General features: G+C 55.1%; 1 protein-coding gene across 1 annotated transcript; it reads right to left on the bottom strand.

Moving 5' to 3' along the window:
* Nucleotides 1-1,452: 1,452 nt before the first annotated feature.
* LOC138061175 (uncharacterized) lies at nt 1,453-8,007 on the bottom strand. The gene is made up of 6 exons (XM_068909670.1): nt 7,832-8,007; nt 6,678-6,763; nt 6,246-6,352; nt 5,325-5,442; nt 4,098-4,221; nt 1,453-2,240 (listed from the first exon to the last, which is right to left on the bottom strand). The coding sequence occupies exons 2-6, from the start codon at nt 6,761-6,763 to the stop codon at nt 2,055-2,057; spliced, it is 621 nt and encodes a 206-aa protein (XP_068765771.1). The 5' UTR covers nt 7,832-8,007; the 3' UTR covers nt 1,453-2,054.
* Between the last annotated feature and the right edge of the window lie 11,603 nt (nt 8,008-19,610).

Raw genomic sequence — 19,610 nt, 5'->3', positions numbered from 1 at the left:
CAGGAGAGAGGACATGGCTGGTGCCTTGACGGTGAGGTCACTCCTGTCTCAGCATTGTGATAAGGCAGCAGCAGGCAGGCAGCAGGGCAGCTGTTGGGAGGTCACCCAAGGCATATGAGAGCAGGCCCGGTCGGATCAAAGATCCCTGACCCCATCCTCCACCACTGCTGCTGGTCCTTCTCCTCCTAGAACCCTTTCCCTAAGCACAGAGGCCCAGAGACCTTTTGGGGAAGACTGAGGCAAAGGTGGCACACAGTAGCTCCGCCTCATTGCTTTGCTCTCATTAATTCAGCCACCCTATTCAGCAAGGTACCAGTATTTTCCAGTTCAGCCTACACACTTAGCAGAGGAAGCTCTTGTTGTCCTCGACGTCCCTCGCAAGCCTCAACTCCAGCTGAGCTTTGGCCTTCTTGACACCATCCCTACACACCCGGGGCTTGTTTCTGTACTCCTCTGCTGTAGCCTGTCCTTGCTTCCACCTCCTCTATGCTCCCTTTTTTGCACTGCAGTTCCATCATGAGTTCCCGGCTCAGCCAAGTCAGTCGCCTGATACCTCTGTTTGTTTGCCTGCATATCAAGGTGCAGCCTTCTTGTGCTTGGAGGGTGCCGTCCTTACACACCTGCCAGGTTTCTTAAGCTCCTTTGCCCTTCAGACCTGCTTCTACAGGACACCCCAATCAGTTCCCTGACAAGGGTGAAGTCTGCTCACATCAAGCCCACGCTCTGCACTCTGCTGCTCTCCTTCCTTGCTCCCCTCAGGCTCTTGAACTCCATTATTTCATGGGCGCTACAACCAAGGCAGCCACGCACTATCATGGCCACTCCCTACCGGTTTTCAGCTTCCATTGCTAGTCCTTGCGATCCACATTATTCCCTTCACACCCCCAAAAGCCAAGTGCTCTGTGCAACAAACCTGCACACGAGAGTTGAGGTCCGTTCCCATCTTGCAGCCAGGACTGGCAGCAGGAGAGGGAGGCCCTGGCTCCACCCCCTTCTGCCTCAGGAGGGCTACACCAGCTCTTCCCACCTCCCTGGAGTGTCCCCTTGTCACCAGGGGATGTGCTGCCAGGCAAGGGCTGACTCCACTCCTCTGACTGGCTCCTGCAAAGAGTAGGAGGGCCCTGAGACATCGTGACCACAGCTGCGGACAAATAGTTATGGCATGACCTTGGGAGAGAGCTGCCCTGGGAGCAGGCACTGACACTCAAGCCCCGACTGCTGAGCTCTTGTTTTGGGGCCCCTCTGGACAGTCACATGCTGCAAATGGCAGAGTTCACACCATGCCAAGGAAATAGCCACAGCCCCTTGGAGCTCTGGTTTAATGCACAGGAAGACAATTCTGTGAGGGCCGGGATGGCTGGCACTCACTGGTACCTCTGCTGTTGGCTCGGCAGGCGGCTCTTCTCTCCAGAGCTAAGGAGCAAGAAAGGAAGAGGCTCAGTGGAATGCACAGGCAGAAAGGCAGAGAAACACTGCCGGCTATTTCAGGCCATATATTTGTGGGTGTGCTTCTGATGGCATTTCCATACTCACTGGGATGTGATACAGGCCCCTGGCTCCACCCAAAGTCCTTGGAGCAGTTGGTCAGCCTGAGGCTGAGCCTGGTGGGGCCAAGACTGGGCGGGAAACCCGTTTCTTGGCTTCAGCATTCAGCATTCAGCATTCAGCATTCAGCATTCCGGGGGAGGTTTGAAAAGGGGCAGACAAACATGCCTTTGTGTTCAGTTGCTCAAGACTTCCATGTCCCACACTGTAATCCTATTTGGAGTGCCCAACAGCTGCCCCTTGGAGGGAAGGCATGTCTGAGGCATCCACCTCCAAGGGAGTGCTGGGCATTTGCTGGGGGCTGCAGAGAGGTGCATGGGATCAAGGTCTAAGCCAGGTCAATCCCAAGTCACAACAACTCCTATTCAAACCAGTGGCTCTGGCACTGGGATTCTGACACCTCGGTGGGTCACTACCCCTGCACGCTCCCAGGCTTTGCCTGGAGCTGCTACACACTTGCTCCGTCTGTTGTGCCCCCAGCCTCTCGGCTGCTCTTTTCTGCTCCTCGTCTATTCTCCTCGGGAGAATAAAACATTGATGGTCATGTCCTCATCTGGTGCCAGGCAGTACTGGAGGACATCCTGAAAAGAAGGCTTTTCTTCACGCAGCTTCCCAGCACTCTCCTCCTCTTTCCCAGCTGGGGCTAGGGATGAGCCCGACTGGACCCTTGACTGGGTTTCACTTCTCTGCTGAACCTGCAAGACAAGTCAAGGAAGGTTTTAGCCCCACTTCCAAGCACGCTCAGAGGCTCTCAACAGGCACCAAGAGAGCAGCCAGTGCCTGCAGGATCTCTGCTGTCACCAGACCCCTTGCTCTGGCCTGGCCTCAGGCACCCCATGAAGGCACGCTGCCACTGTAGCTACAGAACTGGCAGGGTCCCTGCAGCATACCCTAGCCATGTCACAGCCTGACCAGGTTTCACTGCTGCTTCCCACTGGCACTTCTCTCTCAAGCTGGGCTCTCTCAAGGCAACACAAACGAGGGAAGGGAATTGTGACTTGCAGAGCAGGACACCTGCCCTGCCTTCATCCCAGGCAAAGACTGGGGATGGGGGTTTAGCAGGGCTCGTTCTTCCTACAGGGCACAATTGTCTCACAACTGCCTCCTCTACACTGCTTGACTTGAGCCATCCAGTCAGCAATCTTAAGCTAATATTTGCAATACGAAGCCTCAACTCCCTTAAGCAAACACAGCCCACAACTTCGCACAGGGGCTCTTTTCAACCCATGAAGTGACCTCAACATGCTCTCAAGGGGAAACTGATGTGTCACCAGGGCATCACTGCAATTCCCCATTGGCCCCCCCTCTCCCACCAGGAGCTCACTCCTCACATCATGAATGAGTGGAAGGCATTGCCATTGGTAGAGCAGAACTCCAAAACGAAATCCTCCTACCGGGCTCAGTGGCTCAGAGCACACAGTCCACTCAAATGAGGGGAAGGAATTGCTGTTGGCTCAGCAGGAGCTAGGAATGCAGCCCTGCTGTGGCATTCAGCACGTCACACCAAACAAGCCTGAGCACCCCTGCTGACCTCAGGTTGCACCATCAGCATCAGTGCTCATGGCCTCCCTTGCTGCCTCCCCAACACCCAACAGCCCAGCAATGGGCCTTTCATACCACTGGCACTTCTCTTGGACCACGGAGCCCATTCCTGGGCGTCCTTGGCCTCTTATGGATGCTTCTGCAAAAGAGCTCCAGAGGAAATACGGCGGTCTTCTTCAAACATGCGCCTCTGTCTTCAGTTGCCTTGCTTGCTTTTCAGCCAAACCCACAGGAAAGGAAAATCTTCCTGGGCGTTCAGATTTTAGGAAAGGCAGGACTCCCCTGCCTCGCTCTTCGGCAGCAACAAGGCACCTCCAACCTGGCTCCCTGAGGAACCTGCAAGGCTCCGCTGCCCTGGAGCAGAGGAAAGGCTTTTTCTGTCGGAAGGTTTACAAAGTACCTGGCTCCTCTCTGCCCCTTCCTTTTCTCCCTTGCCTTTCAGGCCTGCCCTTTCTTTCTTCTCTTTTGGCTTAGCTGAGGAGTCCCACAGATCTCTTTGCCCCTGCACAACAGACAGAAAGCCTGCGTGCTGCAGGGCCACAGAAAAGACACAGCAAGGAGCACTACTGCCATCTGTTTCTTTCCAGTGGCGGAAGGTAATTTCTCTCTCTCTCCAGCCCTTTGTCTCGAGCCTTTCTCTCAGCGCTCTTAGGCCCTAAAGCTAGTACTGGCCAGACAGAAAATCCCTGCTTTCTTCTGACCAGGGAGCTAAATAACCACTCAGAGAAACAGAAGGTGGCCACCTTCCATCCCTGAAAGGCTCAGCAGGTACATTTCCACGAGGAACAGGGCCAAAGAGGGGCTTTTGATGTGATTCCGGAGAAGGCAGTAGTGACCAACGCCTAGAGAAAATAGAGCATAGCCTGCGCCTTTTAAAGCAAGCCCCTGAAAAGGTCAATCCAAGGTCTAATGAACACTTAGGAAGGAGGCTTCTATACCCGCTGCCCATAGAACTGCACTTTTCCACAAGCCCAGATGGCACAAGGAGGACCTCAGTCACTATCACATACCTGTCCTGCCCTCTCCTGGCTTTTACTGAGAGGGCTCACAGCTGGGAGTCTGGCTTCAGCACTTTGCTTCCTCTTGCCTTTCTCCACCTTCCTTGAGGAGCTCCCTCGGATGGCTGGCAGCACGCTGAAAACACACATCACGGGGAGGTGGTGTGAGGGTGTGAGCACAGGGGCAGTTTGCTCCCCAGCCTGCACTCACAAGCTGGGCACCTGCCACTGCAGCACAAGGCAGTTCTGCAGGGGAATGACGTGCGTTCAAATACATGTGTTCCCTTCCACAGAGACAGAGATCACCCCTGGCTGAAACAGCCTGGGCTGCCCAACATGCCCACAGAAATGCTCAGGATGCCCACATCCAGGCTCTCTCTGGATGCAGCCAGGACTTGTGGTGCCACGTCATGTGCAAGGACAGGCTCCGAGAGACACCAGTACGTCCCTTCCTGGCAATTGCATTTATCACTGCTCGGTGGTCCAAAATACTCTGTGGTTGGGGATGGAAAATGTAGTAGTATGGGGACTCAGTGTCAAGAATGGAGCAAGTGATCAGGGGAGGAAAGCACGCCTGCCATTTACCCATCCCTGCCACTCTCTTGGGCCTGCCACAAGACAACTTTTCAGATGAACGAAAAGGCTTAAAGGGAACCAAATCATTAACAGACCCTCCTGCTCTGTATCCTGGGTGGCGGGAGAACTGCAGTTTCACTTTGCCTTGCAAAGCAACGTCCTTTCCATTCAAAGAAAGAGCTCCTCCATGTTTAATCCCTTCTGACTTAGTACTCAGTGGCCATTGCAAACAGCCCAGAGAGTGGCACAGAGCTCAGACAAACACCTCCTCTGTCTAAAAGCCACTCCAAGAGCGTTCAGTCTTTCCCTCACCCTTGGAAAATGTCTGTGCATCCCCAACATTCTTGTCACCAAGAAAGAAAGGCTGCTGCTTACTTACATCTAAAGGGCATGAGAAAAGGGCCCTGGTCTCCCAGAAGCTACGTTTGCACTGAGTTGCCAAAAAGCCCGTACTCTGGAGGCAGAGTCAGGAGAACCATGAAGCGAACCCGGGGCTCTCCCAAGAACTTGCTGTGTGCTGGCCATCCAGCAAGGGAGCAGAGGTCATTGTGGCATGTGGTCAAAGGCCTTCAGAGTTACCACCAACACTGTCTCCAAAGGAAACGTCTCACTCAAACAACAAGAGTACAGGGTCACCCTCAGCCCTTTCTCCAAGTGCCTCACCTGCCAGGAGGAGCTTTGCCCTTGCCTGTGTCTCCCTTTCCTTTGTCCATGTTGAGAGCAGGAATTCTGGGTGGAGGAGGCTGCTCTCTGAAGAGCAGGTGGTTGGCAGGGAGATTTCCTGCAAGCAGGAGGCAAGAAAACACTTCAGGACAGCACTGTGGACTCCTTCTGAGCAGGAATGAGATGCAAATTGGCTCAAGCCTGTGGTAAAACTGTGAGGCCTCCAGCTGATTCCTTTGAAGCTTTGTTTTCTGGGGGGTCTTAGGCCCTTGGGAGTGCTGGCTCCTGTCCAACTTTCCGCTTGTACTGTGCAACAGCATTTTTCTTTTGGGCTATTCATTTCCTCATGCTCTGTCCCAGTCACATGATGCAAAAGGGGACTTGCTGGGATGCGCCAGTGACCAGAGTCCCTTGAGAGGTAATCATTGCACACGAGGGAACAGAACCTTGCATCTGCCCACTCCTCTCATACTGCCTACAAGTCCTCTGTTGACAGAGTCAACCCAAAGGCATTGTTTTGGGGATGATGATGAGAAATTAAGAAAGAAAGGTTACTCCTTGCTTTGAAAATGAAAGGAAGCCTTGGCACAGGCTCCTAGACTTGTTACCATCTACTCGGGGTGACTTTTCCCATCAGATGAAAACACATTGGTTCCCTGAGATGGGCCAGCTGTTCTCAGGACCCCCATGGAAATGGGGGCAAGTTTAACTCGGAGGTAGCCACTGCAGGTAGGAGTGCTGGGCTGCTCCAAGGTCTTGTTCCCTCCGGAGATTGCCCATATTGGGACAGCAGTGTCACCTCTAGTGCCTCATGCTACCTGAGGCCACCTGGGCACTGCCACCTGGGCTCCTACGCCCTACCAAGGAGCACAGGAGGAGGAGAAGGCACAAAGCCCTGCCACGAATCAGCTCTTCCACTACCTTGCTTGCCCCTGGAGTCAGCTTTTCTCCTCTCCTCTTCCCATGTGGGCTTCACAGGTGCCACGGGCTTCACGCGGGGTTTTCTAACTACACTCGCAAGCTTGTACCTGGACACAGGAAAAACACAGCAGCGGGAAGGGAGGGCAGCCCGCTTCCTTTGCACCTTGGGCAAAGAATGGGGACACAGTGGCACTGCGGAGCTACTGTGAAGTCCATCCTTTTCCAAAGCAGAAGATGCAGAATATGCCACATCCTGGAGGACTCCATCAGCAAGCTGAGTAACATCAGGAAGTCCTCCAGTGCCTGCAGGGGCATCAGCTTCCCCATCCTCCCTGGCAGAAAGCTCATTTTCACCTCCCTCCCCTGTGCTGCCATGGCAGACCATCTGCCATCTCCTGTGGCAGCCAGGGGCTCGCAAGCAAACATACTCACTCTGGAAAGACAATGGCACGGCCACAAACGGTGAGAGAAGCAGCAGTTTTGGTGCCCGACAGGACTGAATCCCTCAGCTCTGGCATCTGCAAGGTGAGAGACACAGGGGAGATGATGCCAAGAAAACGAGGTCCGTGCTCACAAGGGCAGCACACTTTCCCATGGCTCAGAGAAGAACCTGCCTCTCAGAAATGCTGAAACAAAGCACTCGCTTCCTTACAGCAGCCCCTCAGTGCTACAGCAAAGCAACTGGAGGGAAATAAATGAGAAAGGGCAAGCACACGGTCAGGCTTTTTGCAAGGCTGACAATCCAGAGACTCAGCCCAGGGACCAGGTCTTGCCTCATGCCGAAGGCCATGGAGGCAAGCACAGGGGAAGGCATTTCACTAGCCAGGCTTCCTGGCTGCTGCGGTTTCCCTGCTGGCTTCAGTTGGAGCCTCCTGAGCTGAGAACAAAGGCGTCACATGTGCCGTTAACCCCACAGTCTCTCCTAGCATTCAAATGGCTGCCTCTGCACCCTGGAGGAATAGAGACACTCAGCCCTTCCTTTCCCTTTGCACAGCGGGGGACAACTGTGAGGGCCAAGCCTCTGGTGGGTGTTCAAGGAGCAGCTGAGGGCCCTGCTCTGGGACCCACTGCAACAGAGGCTGGAGAACAGCCTTGGCCCAGAGAACAGCCTCAAAGGACACCACGGACTAAGACAGAAGGAAGAGACAGAGCTGGGAAGCAGGGCTCGGCTACAGCACTGAACCATGGCTTTCTGGAAGGAGACAAATCTAAGGGGAAAACACACCACAGACCTGCCCTTTTCTTTGAATTTGTCCCTCACCACATTGGAATGGGATCCTGGGCAGGAAGGAGCTTTGCTTTGACCCAGGACAGAAATCCCCAAGGTCTTCTATGTCACCGAGTCCTCTGAATGCCAGAGAAGAACAGTGCAGGGAGCTGGCATTACTCTAGGCCACGACTATCCACCCGCCCAGAAAGGTCGTGGCAGGCCATCAGAAATCCACTCACTCGTCCTTTGCTAGGATTCCCAAAAGATTAGAAGCAGCAGTGGAGAAAGGGAAACCTTACCCGCAGGTAAGAGCTGCTGTCAGCTCTCCAGTCCCATTTAGCCTTTGCAGAAAGTCTCTGTAAAACCTCATTTTCACCTCTTTTCCTTGAATGACAAGCAGGCCAATGTCCTTCCACACAAAGGCAACATTCTTCCCGCTCTTGAGGCAGCGAGAGAAAAGACACGTGCTCTCTTCTATGCAAGACTCCACTGGTTTCCGAGGAACAGAGATGTGCGAGGCTATGCGAGCATACTTCAGGGGCTCAGCTTGCTTATGACCTAGGAAGCAACACAGCAAGAACACAGTGCCTAACAAAGCAGTTCAGCAGGCTACAACGGAGCATTGGCAGCTTTGAGGTCTTCCCGCAAGACACTGCTACAGAGCTGTCTTCTTTAACCCTGCTGGTAAAGCTCATGGGGGAAGCTGATGCCATCCCTCCCGAGAAGTTCAAAGCACTCTGCAACCGGATGTGCCAAGAGTACAGCAATGCTTTCTTCCCTACACAGGGAGAAAGAAAGGGCCCTAGCCATCTCCTATGAACAAGAGACATGATGGCAGAACAAGGAGAGGAGAAAGGAGGCCACTTCCCATGATGGGGGAGTGGGTGCCACCACGGTACTTGTGCCCGCACTCAGTGCCTTCCAGGTTGGGAGAGATTTAGCTGTGCCATGTCACAGGGATTCAAGGAAGAAGGAAAACCCACGTACTGCGTCGCTCCTCTTTAGATCCTTCCAGTCACCTGCAGCACCCTCAGCAGTGCACAGCAAACATCCCTGCTTTTGGGGTCAGAGGGCTCCTGCTGCCCCACAGGCATCCCCAATGTCCACTACAGCGGCAGTGCTGCTACCACTGACCAGCAATCACAGAACAGCTGCCCTCTCATGGCTTTGCATACACACTATTGTTCCCATCTCCGCTTCAGGGCTCTCTACAGCTGCCTGTGACCTAATTCTAAGGAGCGGGAGAATGGAAGAGCCACCATGAATGCCAGTATTTGCCTTTACAAGCTCCAGGGTGGCATAAACATGAACCAACGGTGTTAACTAAATCTGATGAGAAGCAGCAGCCCCAATACATGTGGCATGTAGCCAGCTGTTAAAGCAAGTCATGCGGAGAGCAAGTGTAATTGTACTCTGCATTAGGATGTCAGGAGTAGTCCAAAAAAAAAATCTGAAGCTGTTCTCAGGGCCTGGTGAAGGAATTCCAGATTTCTAACAGTCACTGCTGAACAGCACTTATGCACACCCCAAAGCTGTCCCAAGGGGAAGCCAAAGTTTCAGCCTGTCTTCTTTACCAGGAGCATAGGCGTTATCATCGGAGAGGCCCTGGACCTCCGCAATATTCTTTGACAGACGGAACAGGGGTCTGCGCACAGTCAGAAGACCACGCTTCCCACCACCAACATGTTGTTGATGTAACAACATCAAAGGTCCCAAGGCGAATAATTCGGACTCCCTGAAAACAAGAAGGAAGAGAAGAAGGAGGAGGCTCTTAGGTGGACAGGCTGGTGACTTGTCAGGGCATGGGGATGGTGCTCGGTGCCTTTCCCTACTCCTGGAAAGCTTTGGAGAAGCCTTGCAGAAGGTCTTGTGAAGACCTTTCCGGAGGTTTTCACCCCCCTCCTCTTCACCCTCTCAAAAATACAAGTAAAAGCAGAGAAGTCATCCCTTTAATACATAAGACCCAGAAGAAGGGCTTCCTGGCGAGGCCCAGGAGGGCAGACCCACCTGGTTCAGCATCAGCTGCCGTACAATGTAGTCAGACACACCTTCCCAGACAGCAAGGGTCTCTGGAAAAGAAGGGAAAGACACGTCATGCTCTGAGTGAGCCAGCTCACAACCATTCAGCACATGCCTAACCAAGGAGAGGCGGAGGGCAGGCATCATCAAACAGCACCCCCTCCCCAAACTAACCCCATTCCTCACAGGGGCCATCAGGCTAGAACCTGTCCTGTGACCCCAGCCGAGGTCTGGACCTGAAACAGAGCCATTAGGGCATGGAGATCATGCTACCGGACATCCGCAGTGTGTCTCCCAGATCAATGCTTGCTCTGCCAGGCTGGAGGTACAAGGAGATCCAGTGGGAAGGACTAGAGGCAGTGGCTGGGCTCCTGGACAGAAAGCCCCACTGAGCTGAGGAAAAGTGCAAGGGTTCATTTCAAGCACGGCAGTTTCCTGCAGCCTCTCCAGAGCCCAGCAGGAGCTGCAGGACCCCTCAGCCTTCTTCACACAGCTCTCCTTTCCTGACAAATGCAGCTCTCACGCGGTGAGCCCCTCCCTAGGGATATTGGCAATGGATTTCCACCCCAGCGAGAGGATGCTGCTGTGCCCGTGGGAGTCCGGGGGCTCAGGGCATCCCCTAGAGGCTCCCCTGTGGGGCCAGCTTCCCCATACGGCATCCCTGCACATGGAGGCTCTGCACGGCCACCCAAGCAGCTCCACCTCCTTCCCACACCAGGATCTCAGGTGGGTGATCCCCACTGTGAGGCCAGCAGCGACCCTCGGGGCAGGGACTTCTGCCTGGGGTGCCCCAGGACAGCAGGGGCAGCATCAGGGCCAGGAGCCAGAAGTCCTGGTGCCCACACTGGCATCTGAGCCAAAAGGCACCATCAGTCAGACCATCAGACCATCCAGCTTCCCCCTGGCCCCAGGGTTTCCACAGCCATGTTCAGAGTTAATGAGCTCTGCGACAGCTCCTGGGAAGGAGCTCCTGAAGTCTTTACCCTGGGTGGGAGTGTTGGCACCCTCCGCCCACGCCATGTCCCGTGGCCAGCGTCCCAGAGCTCCATCTTTGTCCTCTTCGCCCTGCGTCAACCTCACAGTAGGAGGTGACAAGAAAACAGCTCCTCTCCTCCTCCTTCTCCTCCACACTTCACCACAGCCCCACGCTGCCTTGGCCTCCCCGCCGCTGAGGCTCAGCGGCTCCTGGCAGCAGAGCGGTGCCGAGAGCAGCCCCAGCGTCTGGGCTCCCTCGGGCTCACCGGGTCATTCCCCTAGGCAGAGAGGGGCTGCGTGGGGCAGGGCTGCTCACAGCTCCCGCTCACCCCCAGAATGCTTCCCCAGAGCATTCTCAGGAGGAAGCTCAAGGCAGAGACAACACCAAAGGCAAGGAGCTTCCCTGAGTCTGTGCTTTCAGCTCCCTGCTGTTGGGCTGGGGGCAAGGGAAAAGGAGCTGCCAAGCCTGGGCAAGAGCCACAGACTCCCAAGGCCACGCAGAGACCAGCAGGTCTGCAAGGAAGCTCAGGAAGTGCCTTCCTGCACTCTCTGCCCACGCACAGCACCAGCAGCACCTCTGCTGGCCCCATCCGGCTCTCTCCCAGCTGCTCCACAGCACCTGCCAACATACAGATAGCCTTTGACGCTGCCCCACTGCCGGGGGGGTGTCCGTGGGGCAAAGCCAAGTGCATGGGGGGGTCTGCGATGGGGGCTGGGAGCCAACCCTCCCCTAGGTAGACGTCACCTGCAGACACTCGACTGTCTCTGTGGAGGGGTCCTGAGGGGCTGCGAGCGCCCTCCAGCCGGGCACAGCCCTCACCACGGGGATGGCGCTGAGGAACGGCCACTGCTGCGGGAGGGGCTGCCAGGAGAAGGGGCACAAATGCTGGGGGCTCCCACGGGCCAGAGATGGCCCAGGCCAGGCCAAGCCTTCCTCAGAAGCTGCTGGCATCACAGAGGAGAGTCTGGCCCCATCATCTTGACACCCTCCCTTCACATACTTGTACGCATTGATGAGATCCCCTCTCGGTCTTCTCTCCTCCAAGCTCTGCAGGCCAGCTCTCGCAGCCTTTCTTCACAGGAGACATGCTCCAGGCAGCCCCTCATCCTCTTTGTAGCCCTCCGCTGGACTCTCTCCAGTAGCGCCATGTCTCTCTTGTCCTGCGGAGCCCAGAATTGGACACAGTACTCCAGGTGAGGCCTCACCAGGGCTGAGGAGAGGGCGAGGATCACCTCCCTCCACCTGCTGGCAACGCTCTCCCTAATGCACCCACCCCAGGATCCCATTGGCCTTCTTGGCCACAAGGGCACACTGCTGCCTCATGCTTCACTTGCTGTCCACCAGCACTCCCAGCTCCTTCTCTCCAGAAATCCTTTCCAGCAGGTCACCCCCCAACCTGTCCTGGGCCATGGAGTTCGTCCTCCCTAGGTGCAGGACCCTGCACTTGCCCTTGTTGAACTTCAGGAGGGTCCTCCCCACCCAGCTCTCCAACCTGTCCATGCCCCTCTGAATGGCAGCACAGCCTTCTGCTGTGTCACCACTAGCTACAGGCCTCCCACTAGACTCTGCTCCACTGACCACAACCCTCGGAGCTCGGCCATCCAGCCAGTTCTCAACCCACCTCCCTGGCCACTCGGCCAACCCACACTCCCTGAGTTTACCTAGGAGGAAGGGATGCGAGGCAGTGTCCAAGGCCTTGCTGAAGTCCAGGCAGACAACACCCACTGCTCTGCCCTCATCTCCCCAGCCAGTCATCCCCTCCGAGAAGGCCGTCAGGTTGGTCCAGCATGAGGTCCCTTTGGTGAGTCCACGCTGACTACTCCTGACCACCTCCTCGTCCCCCTCCACGCCAGCGCCCATGCTCTGCCATGGCCCCGCCCCTCCCCTCTCTGCCCCCCCACCCCTCCTCGCCCCCCCCACACTGCGCACGCGCACTGCCGCCCCCTGCCTGTCCCTCCTGCAGGTCCCGCCCCGGGAGGCCCCGCCCCCTCCGGAGCGAATGGGGGAGCGCGGGGTGGGCGGGGCGGGGGCGCTGGAGGCGTCACTTCCGGCGCGGGGGCGGGGCTGTGTGGGCGTGGCCGCCGGCCCTGGTGCCGCTGTGGAGGCCGGGGAGAAGCAGCGGAGCCAAAATGGTTGTTGCCGGCTGCTGCGCCGGGAGCCCCGAGCGCCGCCGCCGCCGCCGCCGCCGCCGCCGCCTGTGGTGCGCTGGCGGTGCGGGAGCTGGCGGGGCGCCGGGGGCTGGGGCGGAGCGGGGAGCGCGGGGGCCCCGCTCTGGCCGGCGGCCCCGGGGCGGCGGGAGTTGTCCTCCGGGGGAGCCTGCGCGGGAGAGGGAGACGCTGCGGCCGGGAGCTGCTGCCGGCTGCCGTGGCCAGGGACGGGCAGGAAAGAGGGCTGTGCAAAGGGCAGGGCCTGAGCGCCTGCCTGCCTGTGCAGGGCTCTAGCGCCTGTTGGACAGCCTCCTTGTTGCGCTGCCCTTGCTAAGGAGGAAAGTCAAAGGTGGGGCACAAACGGGCTCTGCCCTCGCTAGACCGAGGAGAGGGATGCGAGCACCCCCTGGCGTGGAGAGCGTTTTCAGGAGGTTCTCCGGCCGGAGCCCGGGTTTCCTCTTGGTTTCCAATATTCCTCAGCACCAGTGTCCTTGTTCCTTTCTCCCAGGCCCTTGGTTAAACCTCCGGTGTCAAGACCGAGCGTAACCCTCTCCGGGAGGTGTGCATTGCTGTGGGGGGAGCTAAGCATAGATGGATTTTTCCTTGCTTCTGCCTTGCGTCCATGCATGTTCGTGGGCTCTGGCTGCTGTAGAAAGTCCAGTTTTCCCCTTTCCTTCCCCAAATAGTGAAGAGAAAATGGATCTTCCTGTGTCATCAAGGTACTTCTCATCCCCCAAGCGTTTGACAAAGGGCCGAACGAGGCTCTCACGGGCGGTGAGCGCTCTCCAAAAACTGGAGCAGGGTGTGCTTCTGTTCAAGAGCGGGTGTTGTTCCCACAGCCAGGTACTGAAACTCTATTTCTCCCTGCAGGTCACCTGGAGGCGGTTGAATTGTACTTAGCCTCTGCTGGACGGCTGATGCTGGCAAGCAGTGCCTGGAGGCAGCTCGACTGAAACTTGTGTTGTGCTAAAGGTTCAACTGGAGGACACAGCAATGTGTTGCCTGCTTGAGTTTGGCCTTCTGAAAAAAACAGAATACGCAGAATGAGAAGATGTTTTTATGGGAGAAGATTTTTTGTCCAGGGGTGATAGTACAGGCTGGCTTTGGGAGCAAAAGCGTGGAGAAGAAGGGATTTTTGGTGAAGAAAGCCTGACGAAGCCTTCCAGTGTTTCCTTGTCGTTTTGAAAGCAGCTAGAAGAGACCTGAGAAAGCGCTTTCAGTCTGTGCTGCTGTAGCAGAACTCTTTGCCAGACTCCAGCTTTGTTTCAGCTGGCAAAATGTTTCAGCTGACTGTTGCCTTCTGCCTAGTGCGGAAGTGTGCAGCTGAGACTTGTGGAAAGACCTGGTTCCTGAGCCCTGCTTTAGCAGCAGGTGATTAAAGTGGGAGGCTGTGAGTTGCTTTTCTGTCTTTTATTGTGTGTGCTACGTGGACTTTTCTTTTCCTGGAGCTTGCAGTAGGGAGTGAGGTACATGTTTGCTTCTGAGGGTAGATGGCTTAGTACTCTTTAGGCTGTTGCTTTCCTTGAGGAGGAGGCAAGCTTGGCGTCTAGGTGGGGGTACTTTCTTGCTAGTAAAGCCCCCAGCCGTTGGGTGCTAGAAGGGAGTGTTACTGGAAGGCATGTGAGAAAGAGGCCAGAGATGGTGTGGTGGGCGAAGTAGCTGTGTGTGAGCGGTGTGTTGCCCGGGCGAGGTGTGGGGGGTGTTGCTGAGCTGCTGCAGCGGTGGCAGTAGCTGCGCTGGAGGGATCTTCCTGTGTTTCTGTCGGAGGTGATGGGTGAGGTGCTTGGAGGGGAGGACTTTGGGACGCGAAAGGTAACGTTGGGAGTGTGGGCCCTGTGCAGGGAAGTCAGTGTCTGAGAGGCTGCTCTGTGGCTGCCCAAGGCTGTTCTGCCTGTTCTTTCCTCAGCATCGAGGCACGTGTGGAGGAGCCTGGCCAGCCTTGAGCAAGGAAGAGAAAACCCAGAGTTCCACCTTATTCAGGTAATGAATAAGGCGCACCTTATTGTTCTGAGGTGTCACGTACCTTGGAAAACTCTGGTTCTTCTACTGAAGCGTTATTACTGAAGTTGTGAGGGTTTTCATGCATTCTTTTCTCTTTGGGAGTGTCTGTGTGTCCAGGGGCCTGAGGAGGTATGGTGGGGGCTAGCCCCAGGCAGGACAGTATGTGTGCTGAGTGAATAGGCACTATTTCTCCTGCCAGCAGTAGAGATGCCCAAGTCAGTAGACTCCAGGCATTGTTTTCTGGTTGTGTGCCTCTACCCATGGGCAGCAGCGAGAGCATTTCAGCTGGCAGGCTCAAATCTTTTGGTCGAGGAAGTCTAAATCAGCCAGAGCATTTCTGCTATGTTATGCAGAGAACTGACTTTATCCCCACACAAAGGGGCCAGAGGGTGACCTTTGTGTTCGATAAGTAGCCATAGGCATTAGCTAGACGTGTCACTTGAATTTGGATTTCAGTTCATTGCTGCATCACTCTGCTAAATCAAAAGTCCCGTGTAACATCAAATGTCTTCCAAATAAGCTTTTCTCTTCAACATGACACTCTCCGTATGTGTGGAATATCTGAAAGAACCTGGTCAGTGAGTACTGGACTCTGACGTAAAGGAGCAGCAAGACTCAGGGCACTGCCTGCAGGCGCCAGGATGAGATGAGCGACTCCAAAGTGAAAGACAGTTGGGAATCAGAGGACATCTGAGAGCTGCCAGTGGGGAGGAATCTTGAGAGCCCTTGACACAGTCGGTCTGTGGCTGCAGGGCACTGCTGCGCTGGTTCCCGGAGGGTTCTTCTAAAGGCAGCACCTTGCACAGCTGAGAGGGGCTGTCAGGGTGGCTCTCGGAGCTTCTCCTGTGTGGAGCAGGAGGTGCTTTAGATCAGGGAGGCCCAGCCACACCGTCTCAGGGACAGGGCACGACGGTTACCTTCTGCCGGGGATGGTGCAGGGGTGTGAAGCCAGGGAGTGCGCCCAGGTCTGCACGGGCTGTAATTCAGAGCAGTGTGCCTGCATGCCAGGGTGCTGTGTGCATCAGGACCATGCCTTGCAGGTGGGCAAGGAGCCCTCAGGCTCTTGCCACGCTGTGGGAGAGGCGCTAGCCTCTCAGAGGACTGGGAGGAGGAGGCACAGATCCCTTGCAAAGTGAAGGTGCTGCTGACATGTGCCTGGGGCCAGGGCCATGGAACCTGCTAGGCCCTCTCCCAGCTGCTGGGAAGGCACTACAGAAGCAGACAAATCCCGGGGAAAAAACCTTCCGCATGTTCCTGGGAGTCAATGGAAGGGTCACTTCTGTTTGAGAACATGAGAGGGCAGCAGCAGGGAGGTGGCTGGGGTTTGTGCTTGTGAGAGGACTTCTGCCTGAGTAGCGGACAGGCCAGCAGCAGGAGCAGCATCAGCTAAGCCGCTGTGAGGTCCCTTCAGTCTGAGCAGCTGATCAGCAGGGAGAGGACTGGGAAATTGCTTGTGGGGACACTTCTGTCTCTGTAGATGAGAGGCCAGAAATGCGCTGGCCTTGCAGGGCTGTTCCCTGCTGGGCTGGGGCACTCCGGGGAGGCCTGAGCCGCCCCCAGGTGGTGCTGGGCAGGGGGCTTGTGTGGGCTCCCACTGCCATGGATCCAGCAGGCTGCCTGGAGTCCACTGAGTAGACTCAGCACTGAGTTCACGCAAGCAGGGGTTTGGTTGGTTTGGTTGGGATTGTCTTTCCACACTGAAATAGAGACTGCTGTTACACTTAAAAACAAGATTTATCAGCTCATTCCGATGAACCGCACACCACACGCAGCCTTGACAACACAGCTCATGCAGTTGGGTGGTGACTCTGTTCACTTGTGTGGGGACAAGTGCTCTGTCATTCTATATATATATATATATATATATAAAATATATATATAGATATGTATATACACACATACACATGTATATATATGTTTGTACATAGACATATATAGACACTATATGGTGTCTAGGAACTACAGAAGGCATTCCTGATGATCAGCTGTTTTTATTCTTAGGAGAATAGGGCTTTTCACCATTGCAGAAATAGCCTCAGGCAAGTCAGGGGATTCAGGGGTGCTTTGTGCAGACTGTTTGTAGAGTCTCCTTAGTTGGGCAGTAGGATGGAGTTTTAAGCAAATAGCGTGTTGCCATTAAATCGAAAAATGCAAGATAAGGCATTCCAGCCCTAATTTAGAAGCTGTACTAGTGCAAGTGAGGCATGTGGACTATTCAGGGGAGTAAACTCATCTCTCTTGTCTTTCCGACAGGATAAACCATATCATAACAGAGGATGCACTGCATAGTGATGAAGAATCACCTTCAGGGTTTGAAGATGAGTTATCTCATCAGATGCCCGGTAGACGAAACAGGTAAATGTCTGGGTCCTTTGGATTCCAACTCTTGAGAGTGCTGGGTCTTTGTAAACAGTCCTTGCTGTTGTCAGCGTGAGGAGATGTAGAGGAGGGAGTAAAGACAAGTTTGTCAGGGAGGGAGGGTTATCTCAATACATGCACGAAGTAAGCGCAAAGATAAATCTAGGTACAGGAAAGTACATTGCTATTGTGGATCAAATGGAAGGACCCAGCTGCCTTTTCCTGCACATAAAAGATCCAGAGACTATTGGGAGCCATTGATTTAATCCAGGGTATTGCTTCAGTAACTCAAGCCCAAAGAAATGTGCTGTCTGTCCTTTTAGATAAAAAACCTATACAGATTTGTGTAGCCCTCTTTGCCCTTCCCACTTCCAGCATTGTTAAAACAGCAGTGAATTATGTAGTGGGAATAACATTGCACAATTGCATGTGTTTCGATCCCCCCCCTTTTTTCCCTAAAAAGGCTACTCTGCTCCCGGCATCACGAAAATGAGTGTCTGGGTGGTGAAGAAATCCCGGCGGGTGCGTGCTGAGGGAGAAAGTTGTACTTCTCCCCCGGATCAGTCACCTGAGCCCTAGTCCCTGCATGCATTTGGCTGGCCAGTGGCCATGCGTTATGTGAGAACCATCACTTGCCTAGACAACATAGTGGGGAACCAGCGGACATGGTGGGGCTTGGCAGGATTGCTTAGGGGAGGTGTGGTACGAGTCAGCCAGAAAATGGGCTGTGGTAGTCTTCCGGATCCCAGAAGAGCTTATGACCTGCTGGAGGATGGAGACTATTAACAACAACAAAAGTGGCGGGGAAGGGGGAAAGAGAAGAAGAAAAGATTAACATCTCTGTCTTCCTTGCTAACTTTATTTGTAAACCTCTTTTTTTGCAATTGCTGTTGTTGAAATGCTGGTTGCCAGCCAGCATGGTCCAGGGCAGGGCTCTAAACAGCTGGAGAGCCAGGCTACAGGCCAAGGTCTCCTTTGGAGCCTGCAGCGAGACGTGCTTGGGAAAAGTTGGCAGTTCATACCCTGGGCCTGTCAGGTCTGCTTGTTAACACCACATCCCCACCACCTGTCGGGGCTCTGCTTGGGCCTTTGGAGGAGCTTGTTGGAAGTTGTGGAGGCTTTGTGGGGACCCCCGAGGAACTAGACAGTGCTTGCTGCTAGCAGGAAAGGAGAGCTAGGCAAGGACAACTGCAGGAGGCCTTAACTTCTCCTGGGAAGTTGTAGCTAGGTGTGGCTGCTGCTAACGAGCAGCACCTGGGTTGCCCCTGAGGAGAGGGAGTTGGGGCTTTTGATCCAGGTGGCACCACCTTGATTGGGTGGGTCAAGCACCCTGTGAGTCACTGCTAGGCAGAGGCCTCTAGAAGAGCCAGGCCTAGAGCACAGTGAACAGAGGCAGCAGTTTGTGCAGGAGGTGCTTTCCATTTCTGGTAGTGGTGTGTGCTTCCTCAGGTGTGGTCATGACATGCTGCAGAGCACCTTCCCCAGTGGCTGCTGGAGGTGCTGCATCACCTGTGTCTGAAGCTTCATCCCAGACAGACCCTCTGAGAGCAGATGCAGCTGTAGAGGTGTCAGGCTGCAGGGAGTGCCTAGGGCCTCTCTGTGAGGCCTGGGCTGACAGTCAGCTCTCCTGCAGAAGGTGTGCTGTGGCTGATCAGTTGTATTGGCAGGTAAAGGAGTCAGTCAGGGAGGAAGTCAGTAGGCTGCGTAGCATCCAAGAAGATGAGTAAGAGATGGACAGGGTATTCTCGGAGGCTGTGCAGCTCCAGGAGTCCCCACCCCGCACTGCAATGGAGTTGCTGGAGGGCTCTGCACCGTGTGAAACAGTACATCATAACACTGTTGAAGAAGGCTGGAAAGTGGTCACTTCTTGTAGCAGGAGAAAGGCTCTTGCTGCCCCTCAAGACTTGCCTTTGAGGAACAAGTTTCGTGCCCTGCAGGCTGAGGAGGAGCTGGGCATGACTTCAAGGGAAGCTCCTGGCCTGACAGACCCCGTGCCATGTGGGAACACCTGGAAGAAGCGGCGAGTAATTGTTGTGGGTGACTCCCTGCTGCAGGGGACAGAGGCACCTATCTGCCGACCAGACCTCTTGTCTAGAGAGGTTTGCTGCCTGCCAGGGGCTCGAATAAGAGATGTCATGGAAAGACTGCCAAGGATCTTCTTACACCTCTCCTGAGAAGCCTGCATGCTCGATTGGCTCTTTGAAATGCCTGTACACCGATGCAGGCAGCAAGGGGAATAAGCAGGAAGCATTAGAGCTCTTGTGGGGTTGCAGGGCCATGGTCTCGTTGCAGTTACAGAAACATGGTGGGATAGCTCACATGACTGGAATGCTGTCATGGATGGCTCTGTGCTTTTTCGGAAAGACAGGCCAGGAAGGCGAGGTGGTGGAGTTGGTCTTCATGTGAGGGAGCAACTAGAATGTGTGGAGCTCTGCCTGGGGGTGGCTGAAGAGCAAGTTGAGAGCGTATGGGTCAGGATTAAAGGGCAGGCTAGCATGGGTGACACGGTGGTGGGGGTTTACTGCAGGCCACCTGATCAGGAAGAGGAAGTTGATGAGGCCTTCTAGAGAGAGCTGGAAGTAGCCTCACGCTCACAGGCCCTGGTTCTCCTGGGAGGCTTCAACCACCCTGACATCTGCCGGGAAGAGAGCACA

This window comes from Struthio camelus, chromosome 16, assembly GCF_040807025.1.
Source record: "Struthio camelus isolate bStrCam1 chromosome 16, bStrCam1.hap1, whole genome shotgun sequence".
Classification (NCBI taxonomy): domain Eukaryota; kingdom Metazoa; phylum Chordata; class Aves; order Struthioniformes; family Struthionidae; genus Struthio; species Struthio camelus.
The sequence above is the reverse complement of the archived record's forward strand: the minus strand, read 5'-3'. Positions and strand labels throughout refer to the sequence as shown.